This window comes from Calonectris borealis, chromosome Z (assembly GCF_964195595.1).
Source record: "Calonectris borealis chromosome Z, bCalBor7.hap1.2, whole genome shotgun sequence".
NCBI lineage: Eukaryota > Metazoa > Chordata > Aves > Procellariiformes > Procellariidae > Calonectris > Calonectris borealis.
Window position 1 is genome coordinate 67326218 of NC_134352.1, and position 14078 is coordinate 67340295.

At 42.3% G+C, this 14078-nt stretch overlaps 1 protein-coding gene across 5 annotated transcripts in view; it reads left to right on the plus strand.

Moving 5' to 3' along the window:
- Positions 1-6282: 6282 nt before the first annotated feature.
- IL6ST (interleukin 6 cytokine family signal transducer) overlaps positions 6283-14078 on the plus strand; it is a 37885-nt gene continuing 30089 nt past the window's right edge. For 2 of the 5 annotated variants that reach the window (XM_075136917.1, XM_075136921.1), the window contains exons 1-2: positions 6867-6997; positions 13119-13209. In XM_075136917.1, the coding sequence (XP_074993018.1) occupies positions 13122-13209 (88 nt within the window). In that variant the 5' untranslated portion in view covers positions 6867-6997; positions 13119-13121. Of the gene's footprint in view, positions 6472-6863; positions 6998-13118; positions 13210-14078 lie in introns of those variants that run through there. The other 3 variants (XM_075136918.1, XM_075136922.1, XM_075136919.1) reach the window with 2 other exon arrangements.

Consider the following 14078-nt stretch of genomic DNA (forward strand, 5'->3'; position numbering starts at 1 on the left):
CCACAACCACCCTAGTATTAGCATGACTAGCAGTTATGAAACACAGCAACTTAAAGCACAAAGTTGTCGTTTATTACTACAGCTTCTCTCTGTGCACAGGAATGTGCTAGCTGGTACCTCACTCTTTAAGTTATGGCAATTTTTTTAATGTTGTGTTGTTCTGTGATCCTGCTTTCCCTGTATAAATTAAGTAGTACACCTTGCACTTGGAGGAAGGATGAAGAGGTCAGTGTGTTCAGAGTCATTCCACTACTTAAGACCAGCCCTCACACAGACAAGTTTTGGCCTTAGTACGGAGAGCTCCACTGTGCAATGGAGCAATCACATCCATTCCCTGTGCTCTCCCTGCTAGCTCTGCACTTGAGGACCAAGAACATTAGCTCCCTTTGAAATTCTCTTATAAGCCAATTATCATGCAACCTGAAGAGGTGTGTCATGTGATTTTGTTCTGCACTAACTGGAACATTGTTACAGCCTGCCCAAAACACAAGGAAGGCCTCAATAACCATGGCCAGTCACAATTTGACTGACTAGGACTGTCCCCTTGCTCACTGCAAAAGACAGAAAGTGCCACTTAGTTGTGTGTTTTAAGAGGTCGACATCAGAAAGGAATCCACAACTACATCTGTATAACACAAATTGGCTGTGAATATACATCCTATAACAAAGCAGACTGAACCATGGCCTTGAGTTTTCAGAATGCCTTTTTCTATTGCTAGCATGACTTCTGTCATGCCCATATTCAGGCTCAGCTCAGCTGTTCTTCACACATGACCTTATTTTGTCCAACCACTAGATTACCTTGGCAATGAAGGACTGACTGACATTTTCTGGCACATTTGTAATTGGCCTTACTGCTCATGAAAGTCTTTGTGGCCAAATAGGAAAGACAATTCCACTCATTCTGAGGACATCTTCCTCTCCTTTTTAATCATCTTCTGCTACTCCTAGTTGGATCTTCTTGTCCATTGTCGAGAGCTCTACCTTAAGCATTTGTCCAGGGACACATTCGTCTAAACTTTGGGCTGTGTATGCAGAATCACTCCAAAGGCTTTTTATCTCTAGCAGCTGCCAAAAGCATAGTAAACTCATGGGCAGCTCACACATGTGGCATAAGTGACTGCAGCATGTCATAACACCTTCAGCTCATCTTAGCTAACAGTCTGAATCAGCACTTCCTTGCAGTGAACTGCAATTTCACTGTATTACTCATTCTAACTTAAGCATCATCCTTTTCAGTAGTTTTGTTTTATCTTCACTGATATTTCGTATTTACTTTCTTTGATTTAGAAGCCTTTTCATTTTTCTGGTCTCACTTTTGGTCTTGTTCCTCCAGTGAAGGTCAGACCCCTTTTTTTCTGATTGTCCTGCCCACTATCTTTTGCGAAAAAACACCTCCTAGCAACATGTGCCATCAGTCAAAGCTTCCAGCCTAGGTCTAAAATGACATTGGCTGTATAATTTCCACCTCAGAAAAACAAGCAGATTGCTAGGTTCCGCACCACTCTGTCAGATGTGCCATTATTTTTCTGTGGGCTATAATCCATCTTCTTTCTAATCCACATGCCCTGCTGCAGCTTCATGGTGTTGCCGTTCTTCTTCTTGAGAATCAGAACAAAAGAACTGGGTCAAGTCCTCTTCAACAACCCAAAGCTTCCCTGTCAAGCTTATCACATGTGGAGGAGTCAACTATCCCCATTTCTAACTTCTTCCAGTGATCACAAGATTTTCCTGAACTGCTGAAGCCCAGTTACAGCTCTACAGACCCTGACTGAATTTTGCAAGACCTTGTCCTGAGTCTCAGATTTCAGCAATCTACTGGGCATAGTGATGCTAAAGAATGAGGATAGCCCTGTTGCCATATGCATCATTCATTGTTTGGTGCCATCAAGTATCAAGTGGGCTTGCTTTTGCGTAGGTTCTGCATATTTGGTTGGTTGCAATAATGGCTGCTTGGCTCAGTGAACTTTTACCCCTTTGTCACAAGGATCGCAAACACCTATTTACTCTAGGGAAAAAGCAATATCCACCAATCTCCCTCAAAAGGAAGTCATGAATTACCAAGCCTGGTTTTTCCTGCCACTGAGCAGCTCATGTTTGGTAAGTTATAAAGCTGGGAAATGCTGTAACCCTCACTAAATCATTTGCAACAGTTACATCATCCATTTTTTCCTTGCTGCTGCCTCCCAGCCTGCCTCCTCCCTTCTTCTTCAGGGGACTTTACCATGACTTCATGACCTATAAGACTATGGCTTCAACACAAAAGTCTGTAACTATTCTGGCCACCCAAGCCAAAGGACTAGTCCTCTCCACTCTTGGAGGAAAAAAAGTGACTCTTCTTACTGTTAAAGAATGACAGAAGATGGAGATCCATCTTGCGTGTAAGAACACTGAACACCCATATTCGTAAGTTCAAGTTCAGGACAGTGATACAAGCTGAGATAACATCATCACTTCAGCAAGAGGTTTGGATGTGTCACTGAACCTTCCAGACAAATGGTTCCATATAGTGATTCAGCCATCTCACAGAAAATGTCTTTGACTTGTCATGGGTCAGAACATTGCCATTAAAGGGTCTTGTTGTTCAGCTTCTCCACGACTTTGAAAATCTTTCCCAAAATCCCTGTTCTGACAGCGACCCATCTCCAACAAAACCACATGTATCCAGGACTGAGGAATCTTTTCACACCCCTAATGTATCTATGGGATGCTTCATGTCCTTATACCAAGATAACAATACATTCCAGAAAGGTCTTTTCCTCTCTGTGGCACATCTATTGTAGGATTCGGTAGATTTTGCATTGACTGCAGGATTTGTCACAACTTGTTACAAAACTGCTGAAATGATCCATAAAGATCTGGTACCAGTTTGTTCCTAGGCAATCTCTAACAGCATCTCTAAAAATATCTCTGCTCCCACAGCCAGCAGCTACCCAGAAACCTTTGCCAATCACTGAAAGTTTTTCAAGTGTTACTGCCCATCTCCACATTCCCAGGCTATTCCCTTCTTCCTGGGGTTGAAAAAACATAGGCTGTGAAGGCATGCTTATATCCTTATATCCACCTACTTACATCCTAGCTGTGGATCACACAAGCTTGGAAATATCCTATATAGCCCTGATCTGAGCACTGTGTTGGAACACAAACTGCAGTATAAATGAGCAAATAGATAATTCATCTCAAAGATCTTCCTTTTATTCTTGCCTCATATATTTAGTGAATTCAATAGACTAACTTATTTCATATAATGCTTAATTCAATGTGCAGATTAAAATGCTGGTTTGCAGGAACATTTCTAAAATGTGGCCAGAATTTTTAATTTCTCTGGGTATTTGAAACTTTAAATTACTGGTGTTTATATTACCTATATATCAGTACTATACTGCATATACTGCACAGTATACAGCAGTATAATATGTATCAGTAGGGAAGAATATAATGCAGTAAATCAAAGTAAAGGGCCTTTCAGGAAATTGTGCATGTGCAGAAAAGGCACTTCACAACATGCTTGAAGGGCTTAATTGTTTTCTTTACCCGAGATCCCAAATGTCCTGATTCTATCAAATGGCAGTCGTAATGCTATTAACTTGTTTTTACCTGCTTGCACCAGAAAACGTCTAATAATGTTGTAAGAACAGTCAGATTTTTGGTGTGTTATTGAAAGTACAGTCTGTATATTTTAAAAGGCCACAGTCCAGACAATTTATTTTACACTCCAGGCTACAAGACCCCATGCCAGAATGTAAGCATTTGCAGCTCCCATGGACCATAACGTTTATGCCAGCAGAGGTTTTGGCCCAGTGTGTGTGACCACAGTCGAGTTTCACCTTCACCAAGATTCAAAACGAAGCATTAATTACTAGAGAAGATGCTGACACAGAACTAGAAATCACTGCAACATGAACAATCCTCCTGCCAAATTAAAACCCTAGGTTTTGTGAGAATGAAAACAAAACTCAACCCACTGAGTGATGTAGTATAATTGCCCAAAACATTCAGTCCCGCCTGTGAAAGAAGGAAAAGATTAATACAAACCACATTTGGGGTAGATGGTGATCATTTAAGAAAAATATATCTTACCACATTTAATTCCACTTACTCCCATTTGCAACACGGGTGTCAGATTATTTACTCTGAGTAGCATAAGGCAAGCCAAACAGCATCCCTGACTGAGAATTACTGGACTAACAAGATCAACAAGATCAACTAAGTGATCAACAGGGGCTATTACAACTGTCTTCAGATCACCCACGAGGACAGTGGCTACCCCACCATCCATGTCACTACTGCAGTTAGGGCTGGCGCAAAATACAGGACTGACTTGTGCCCGCTGACTGATATGATAGAGAAATGGGCCTCAGTCTGTCCATAAGGCTATTTCTTTATACTTCTGAGGTATCTTTCCATGCGTCTAGAATTTGCAAAAGGTTCTGGAGGAGAGATAAGGCACACAGGCTATCATCACTTTCTAAACCTACAAAAAATCTTTGGGAAAGCCAATCATCTTAGAAGATGATCTCACACAATACTGAATACAGCAACTAAATTGTTACTATATTAATGATATTTTGTGCCAATACAGAAAAATGAAGTACAATTGCAAACAAATTGTTTTGTTCTTCTGTGCAACTTCAGCTGTGGAAACAGTTTTACATTGAGTCTATAAATAACCTGTGAAATACAAGAGCTCTTGCTTATTTGAAGAGTTACAATATATGTCATATGTGAGGCCTGAGATGGGATTGGTTTTGAAGGGGGGGGTGTTGTTCTACAAGTTCTGGCAATAAACCAGGAATCCCTTCAGGCTATCGGATTTCGGAATGAGAATGTCACAAGAGGCTTTCTGTTGGCTGGGGGAAGGGGGATAGTTGAGCGTCTACTCCTGGAATGATTATTTAGCAGCAGAACTCTAATGACCTTACAGGACACAGAAGATATGCTAAAACAAGAGGGAAAAAAAAAACCCAAACATTATTTTTGCAGTCCCTCTAGTTGAAGCCTGCTTCCACTTAACCTTTTGTTGCCAAACACTGATTTTTTTGAGGGTACTGAAGCAGGGATATCCATACAGACTGGAAATCTATCAATTATACATGATTCTCAAACTGTAATCCTGCATCAACATAAGCACAAACACACCAACCATAATCTGAAGAGAAAGCAGAAGTGACAAATTGTAATGCTGAAGTACTTTTTTTCATAATGAAAAAACTGTGAAATGTATTCCCCAGATGTCAGTTGTCCTGGATTTGAACACCAAATTTTGGATTTGAACACCAAAAACTCTGTAACAGAAGATGGAATGGACTGGGTCTATTAAGTGTGGAGACAACCAAAGGGAGAAACAGCAATACTACAAGCATCTAAGGTTGCCAGAAATAGCATCAGATGTGAGTAGGGACATGAAGAAATAAATTTAATCTGCAGGTTAGACAAATACCTATCAGAAACTATTTAAGTATAGCTCATTTTGTCTTGAGGAAAGCGGAAGAACTAAATGACCTCTTAAGTCCCAATCCAGCTTTACTCTGTTACGTATAAAATACACAACATTCTCAGAGTTAGTAATAACAACAATTTTGTTGGGGATATTAAGCCATCTCAGAAAGTAAACCAAACATAATCAGAGACTGATACTAAACACGTGAGAAATAGGTTATCTTCCACTATCTTTTTCGAAAGTTCTTAACCGTTTCTCAGCAGCAGCTCATGCCAGCCAGTGTTTGAAACAGGGTATTGGACTAGATGCCCTATTTGTCTAGCCAATCTGCCTATTCCGCTAAAGATGTAACTAAAAATATAATATAGCTCATATCCCACACGAGCCCAAAGATAATCTAAGAAGTAAATGGGCAAAAGCCTAAGGGGTATGGCAGGAAGCAACTTGGGTATGCATCAATGTCTGATACTTTCCTGACTAGAAACAGCCTACTTTGACACTTTTAGCACAGTGTAAGTTTGTGGATGTGGCATTGAAATGTGCTCCTTCTCACTCGTGAACTGGAAAAAATTAATCTGGAATGAAGAGGACGTCTTAGAGCACATGACTATGTCCCATTTACAAAAGTCATTTTTCAGGGTTACTGCATGAAGAAATGTACAAGGATAACCATCAAGGGAACCCAGAGGCTTCCCTGGATCCTGATCACATGAACGATCTATATTAAGGACCATTTCCCAGCAACGCAGCCTTCCACAAACACCTTTTTTTTCGATAACAGTGTTTTGCTAACACCGCTGCTGTTGATAAGAGTATTCTCCAGCTGCCCGTGCTCCCGGGGGAGCCTTGCAAAACGCTGGGAAGGCTGCTCGCTCCGCAGGCCTGCCCGGGAGGACACCCCCGCCGCGCCGGTAGCGTAGGCCCGGCCGGCCAAGGGCTGGGAGAAGCTTCCAGAGGCCTCGCCGGAGGCGGCCCGGGCACGGTCCAGCTCGCCTCAGCTAGGAGTCTCGCGACTGCCGCCCACCGCGCAGGTAAGAGCCGCAGGGAGCGACGGAGGTGACTGCGCCCCCCCCCCTCCCCGGGAAGCGGGGCTTTCCAGCCCCTCGTCTGTCCTTACACACCTTGAGGGGAAAACCCTGCGGGGACCGTTTCTCCAGGGGAGGGGGGGCCCAGGCACCGCCGCGGGGAGCGAGGAGCGCCGGGCAGATGGGGGCGGTTGGGCGGGCGGAAGGGAGCACTCGCCTCCCCTCATAGACCGCCGCCGCCCTTCCCGGCCCCCGCCGGCCGCCCGCACCCCTCGCGCCCGGGATCCTGGCACCGGCCGGCGCGTTACGGGAAGCTCCGCCCCCCGCCCCCTTTCGGTGACGTCACGCCCCCCGCGCACCAATGGCGGCGGGAGGCGAGGAGGGAAGGGCGGGGGAGCGTGACCGGGCGTGGGGCCGCGCGTGCGGTACGGCGGCGCGATGGCGCGGCGCGGCGGAGCCGTTATTTAGGGGCTGCCGGCGGGGCGTGGGGCGCCGTGAGGTGGCGGCGGCAGCGGCAGCGCCGCAGCGGCAGGTAAGGGCCGGGAGGCTCGCGGCCGTTAGGCGGTCCTCCCCTCCCCTCCGCTCCCCTCCCCTCCGGCCCCCCCCCCCCAGCTTCCTCGCCGTCTCTGTGCGCCCCTCTCCCTGAGGGGCGTCCGCTGGCGGTGCCGCGTTGGCCCATTCTTCCCCGGCCCGTGCGCTGCGGGCGGGGACGCCGGGGCGGGCGAGTGGGCGCTCGGCCAGGGCTGACTGGGAGGCGGGGGGAGGACGGCAGCCCTGCGCCACTTGCTTCCCGAGCCGATCCCTCGCCTTCCCCCCGGCGGCGGGGGCGTCCGGCCGCAGTCTTCTCCGCCCGCGCCCCGCGGCCGTGAGCAGACCTTCCCGAGCGGGGCCCGGCCCGGCGGGCTGTGCGGGGGCGCGGTTGCCGCCGTCCGCTCCCCGCAGCGGCATCTCGCCTCCCTTCGGCGGGCGCTGACGGAGCTGGCCCGGCCGTGGCGCTTAAAATGCAATATGGCCTCGCCCGCCGCCGGGCCGCCTGGGGCCTCCTCGGTATGAGAGCCTGATTTTTCTTGCTGGTGTGCGTAGTACCAGCTGGCGGGGGTGCCCCATCCGCAACTCTTCCCCTGTCTTGAAACGGTTTTACGGGCCTGCTGGCGTGGCGCGGAGGGTAAGACTGACGATTATCCGGGTCTTTCTCTAGTGCGGTGCTGGTTAATGCCGGCAGCCTTAATAAAGCTGCTGCGACCCTCACTGGACTCGTGTCTTTTGGGCTTCTCTGATAAGCTTGACCATATTATCGGCAGGCGTTTTCTTCTTGAAAAACGTTGCGTTTTGTTGCCTTCAACACAGGTGCTCTGTTCTTGTTGCCTGTAGACCAGAAGGTAGAAAACTGCTGGCCTTGAAAAGAAGGCACGCTTTGTTTCACCCCTGGTCCAACTACTGGAGGCATTCCCTGAGGAATTAGGGAGGAGCACGTACAGCGAGCAGCCTGGGTCGTCTGCTAACTTCCGATGTGCTCCAGAGCTCTAGTCATCCTTGCAGTGGGTCTCTGACACTCTTCCTAAAGAAAAACGGTGTCATTATTTTCATCTTGCACATGATGAAACTGAGGCACAAAGGAAAGCAGTCTGCCAAGTGTGCTGGCAGTGCAGAGGAGAATAAATCCCAGTCTCAGTTTTCATCGTTGTTTTAGGCTGACTAGGTGATTGCCAGCTGGTGGCTGCTTGTTACTTCTGAGGCATTTCTGAAGGAGAAGCCTGGTAATAGAATTATGTGGGGTTATGGTTTCGTCATTAGTGATCTGCCCTGTCACTGAGAAGGGAGGGGGGGGGGAAGGGTCCACAACCTGAAGAGGTCAGATACTTTTGGGAGTTATGGACTTTTTTCTTACACCCGCTTTTCCCTTATAGAACATAAAATTTATACTTCTTTTCCTGAATACTGTTACTTTCAGAGGAATAATGATATGTAAAAGGTATCTATCTGTTGAAAGCACAAAACTTTTTTTAATTTTTATGTTGGTGTATCACAATAGGAAAGTAGGAGAGGATGATGAAAATTTGAGATTACTTGCTGGAAGTTAAGCATTAAAAAGAAATATTTGGATCTTGTCTACATGTCTAGAAATGTGATCTCTTCAAGTAAAACCTATATATACTTTTTTTGGGGGGGGTGAGGGGGGGTGAGATACATGCACATTTGTAAGTCTGTACACAAAATGGAGATACACTGTCTCCTGTGCTGCTTCTCTGGAGGATTAGCTGTAGCAGAGTTGTATGAAAATAAATAAACCTCTTGGCCAATTTTTTAAGAGTGATTCTTAGATTAGCAAGAACTGTCTAACTGGAGAACCAGCATTGGTGGTTGTTAGTCTTGAAGGTTTGATTTCAAGATGAGAACATGGAATGCTAAGGTATTATTTTGTATAAATTCATTTGCTTTTTAGGCTAAAGCTACTTGCTAACTGCAAAAAAAAAAAAAATCTGAAGTATTTCAGAGAAAGTGATCTGCAGTTTAAGAAGGTACCAGAAAGAACAACTTAATTCTTGCAAGCAAATATTTGGTGCCTCTAATGAGGTATTTCAATCATTTTAATCTGTTCCCCTTTGTTTGGGTTTTTTATTCTGAGTGCGATACTCAAACCCCAGAGGTAGGGAGAAGCCTCCTTCTGGAGGCAAAGGAATGAGTAATGTGGAGAAATGACTTAGCTATTAGGTGAAAGGGATAAAGATATCATTTGTGTATAGGTATTTTAAATATGAAAATGAATTTCAGAATATTCTGTGCATATAATGTTATGTAAGATTTTCAAGAGATTCTCTTAGAGATGTTTGGGGTTTTTTGAGTCTCATAAATATTTCCAAGAAGGAATTAAGCTTGGAGGAAGGAAGGAAGCTTGGAGATGAAATACTCCTAATCAGAAAGCAGTTACAGCTTGAGTAATCAAAATTCCTTGAGGATAGTTATAGCTTTTAGATGGGCTTCAAGTAATACCTGGCTTGTAACAAATCCTCAAGCAGTAGCTGCTATATGCAGTATCACTTTTATGTACTGGTTCCTTGCTTTGTCCTCCTGAGCTATGCAGATTCTTATTGAGAGATTACCACTTGCAGCTGTAAGCTTAGCTCTTAATTTTTTTGAGGAATTTCTGGAAATCCGTTTGCCAGCAACCTTTGGGGTTTCGTGATTGATGTGATGATGAGCCTTAGCCTAACACCTTCCTGTGGCGGTCATGGTGATATCTACACTTCTGACTTGCAAACTGCCTTTGCTGGCAAGAACTGCAGTCTCTTAAACTGAAGTTGTCATTTGTAGGTCACTTGTACAGTAATTGTCACCTCTCTGAAATGGAGAGGTGATAACTCATCATATGACATCTACCTGTATTCATTTTGCGGTATTTCTCATGATTTATGAAATAAGATTAATCTGTAAGACTTCACTCTGCTCCTCAGAATAACTAATGATACCAGGTTTACATGAATGCCTGATATTTCTTCAAAAACTATTACTCACAGGTTAGTCATAAAACTCGATGCTATTGCTACTTTGTGCATATAAAGGTTGACTTTAGGGTTGTTACTAGCTTTTCATAGGACACTGCCTGAAACATCAGTTTAAGGTTCAGGCATAAAGGCTTAGTGGTTTCCTTTCAAAATGGTAGCAGGATGTGAAGAATAATACAAGTCCCATATGATTTAGAGATTAAATGGGCTGATTTCATGGCATTTAAGTTTCGTATGTCTGTCTTTACTAATCTAATTGCAACATTTTAACAGGTTTTTTTTGCTCTTTAAGATAATTTATGTTCTGCTAGTTAAGGACTGTCACTGGCAGCAGTTCTAAATTGATCATGTTGTTTTTACTGTTGTGTAGTATTTTGATGAACTTTGATCCTTTGCCACTTTGGCAGACTTACTATGAAAGTAACCTGACAAACTTCTAACATCAGTTTCTTTCTCTGACTCCCTTTCTCCTTCACTTAGTGGTCCACCACAACTACAAAGTATAGATAAAATGTTGATTTGGCTTTTCTTTTTTAAAAAAAAGCTTCTGAACTGACTAGCTGCCTCAGTGTTGGTTCAGTGTCAGGTTGAACTTTCACCTTAGATTCCCAATACACTATGCTAGTCTGTAAAACAGAAGACTTTGGGCAGTGCTGCATACTCGCTGAAACTATAGAGTTTTTTGTTGTCCAGACTTGCAACTTAGTCTGACTTAAAGTAGCTAATGGTGAACAATTGGTGTTTAGCAGCATTTCTTTTGAATGATGGCACTATGTTTTGAAGTTTTGGTATAGCTTATATGCAGGGTTTCTGCACTGTCTGCACCTGAGTGTCTTTATATGCTCAGATTAGAAAACACTAGTTTCCATAGAAGTATCTTCCTTACTATAATCTGAAGTATGGTTCCTTGTTTTGCTAGTTATAAACCCCACCATTTTTTTTTTACGGCTTTCATCTAGGCAAGATGGATGGAAGTGTAACTCTGGTTCTTTCCCACTATTTCAATTAATAGTCAGTCTAGTAAAAGCCAGAGAGACTAATGTTTTAAAAAATAGCACACATTAGAAGGGATTGCAATAGCCCCTTTGTGGGTTCAGAGGCGTGTAGCTTCAATCTTCTTCAAACTGCATTGATCAGCAGGGGGAAAAAGTAAAATACATCAGAACAGCCTAACAGCAGATACATGCTGAACTGTAGCATGATTTTGACACTATAGTCAACTCTGCTTGTTTCCCGTGCCATATGTGGGTGGGCTTTCCACTTAACATTCACAGCAGGTGATGGAGCATGAGTCTCAGCTCTTGCCTTTCAGGAGCTCAGTGCAGTGGAATAAGTACTATAAACTGTGGAGGGTTTCTTTGCTCCCTCAAAACCGATAATAAACTTTCCAGAGTGCAAAGTAGTAGAGATTTGGACTTCAGCTTCCCATGTGTAATTGAATCTCGTCAGGACAAGTAAAATGTTGTATTCCAGGTTTGGAAGAGAGTTGAATACAGAAATGGCATTTATTTAAAAAGGTGAAGTAATCTTATTTTATTTCTTATGAAAAACATTACGTTTTAGAGCAAAATAAGCGAAAATAAAGAATTATCACCTACTTCTGTTAAGTTGGTTACTGCTTTTTAAGTGTTGGCTTTTATGTTCTTCAGGTGCTTCACAGTATTTTTTATTAACCTGAGCCATACTTAATATGATTTTAACACCAGCAGTTCTTGAACAGTTTTGTGGAAATATTGTTTAACCTGAAATAAATCATTACCAAAAAGAAAACTAGTAACTTTGTAATGATGCAATACTTAGCTTAGCTGACACTGCCATTCTAATGTGGCACCAGTCATGATACCAAATGGGAGAGAAATGCTATATTGAATGTTCTTTAAAAAAACTTTCCTTTTTCCCTTTTTATATCTGCTTCACTCTCCACTTCAGTGTAGAAGCTGCTTCTGCTGTTGTTCTGCAGCTTTTGGCAATTAGCAGGGAAGTGGAGCTGCTGCTTCTTTCCACCTAGCTTGTAGCTGCTCTCAGGGTTCTCATGAGTTTCAGATCTTCTGCAACTAAACTGTTCAATTTAAAGAGCTTTAAATGAACCTTGCTTAAAATAATGAATCTTAAGGTTTATCTTTAATAGAGCACAACAGGCTTTAGGTAGCAAGCAGTACTTATGTTAGAGTAAGTCAAGACACTAAAATAGATTCCTATGTGCTGGTTTTATTCAGTGTCTGAAGACTTAAATCAAAAGAGAATACTCTTCTGAGTTTCGTTGTATTCACCGTGTGAATTTATTAAAATTTGTGCAACCAATTGGGATTTTAGAATGCAGAAAGGCATGGGTGGGTAGAAACCTTATTTTTCAGATATTGGAAGACTTTATATCCATAATAAGCAAAAATCAATTGGTTTCGTTCTCTTACTATATGCCTGTAATAAATATCTAAAGATGTATTGCACTTAAAACTGTATAATGGTTTTCATATCCAGCCCAGTGAGAGTACTTAAGTGTAACATAGGAAAAAATTAATAGCTTTCTGATTCTTAATTCCATACAACTACAGTCTGATTATAAATAAGTCTTGTTATTTAGTTTAAAAAAAAAAACTTCTAGTGGCAAATATAAATGCTTGTTCACATAATTGTGAAGTCTTCTAATCAGCAATATTTCGAGTATAAAATTTCTATATAAGAAATTTTGGTGAGCTTTGAGTAATGAACTCACAAGTATAGATGTAAATAAAGGTACTGCTGAGTGATCCTGATGGCTATTATTTTAGTCCTAACTGAAATACATCTACGTTGGTGAGCCTTACAAAGATGCTGCTGTACAGGTTTGAGATTGGCTGTCATTTAGTTGTTGGTTACTAATTCTTGTGAATAGAGATTTTCTTTACATTATACTGTCTACCTTGATTTGAAGGAAGAAAAAAGTCTCACATATGGTGATGCCTAAGGAATGAGTTCTAGCTTGGTATTGATACATCAGTGCTTAAATGTCTTGTCTAGTTTTATTGATCTATATGAAATGCCTTGTGTCTTTCTGTCATTATTGTAAAGTAAACCATATGCAATCAAAGCAAAGGGGTATTTTCTGTCATAAATTGCAGTTTCTTTTCCTTCTGATAATAGTAAATGTAGCTCTTAAATTTTCCTTTCTAGGGAATGCTGTGGAATTCCTTTAAACTTCTTAGTGAGTTGTATTTTATAGGGGTAAAGCACAGAATACCAGTTTCCGAAGAAGCTCTATCAGGTCAGTGAAAATAAAACTTCAGAAGCAGGATTGCTACAGGCAATCTGACTTCAAATCTTAGTAACCTAGAAATTCTGTGTTTAGTTTCTAGCTATAAGAACAGTATGAAGTCTGCTTCTAGAAATCAGGTTGTGGACCAAATGCCTTATTTGACCAAGCCAATCTACCTATTCCTGTAAAGGCGCATAAATATAACTAAAAATAATATAGCTCATATGCTTAGTAGAGAACGGTTGCTTGCTTTTAGTAATTTAGGGCTGCTTTATAACTACAAGTTGAGAAATCCAGAAGAGATTGGCTTCAAAACAATGGGAGTGGAAGCTGCTCTGTGAATGCTTCACTTTCTCTAAACTGTTTTGTAGAATTGCCAAAACAGAACAAGTGAGCTCTGCTGCAATACAGAAATAAAGAACATAAGATGTTAAAAAAAATTCCCAACTTTTGAGGAATTACAAACTCCCGTGTAAGGTTTTGAAGAATTAGTTAATCCTTTTTCTATAGTAGTCAATAGTTCTTGATTGGAAGCATTGTGCTTCGTAATTCTTAAAATGTATTTTAAGTCACTCTTGTGAATGAGACACACAGTTTTTGTAGTGAGTTGTTCTGAACCTTGTGCAAAGAATTTATATCAGTGCCTTTGAAGGCTAGGTGGGTATGGTAACCACAATCAAATTCATTGGATTCTGTTTTAAAAGCTGAGACAGTGTTACGCTCTCTATTCTGACTGAACCTCCCACAGAAGTACCAGTGAAGCTTGTTTCCATATACGACATGAAAACCTTAAGCTGATGCATTTGTTAAATTTGTAACTAAAGAGGTTTTGAACTGCATCAGTTATCTTAAGTAGACATTGGATTTTGTTAGAGCAG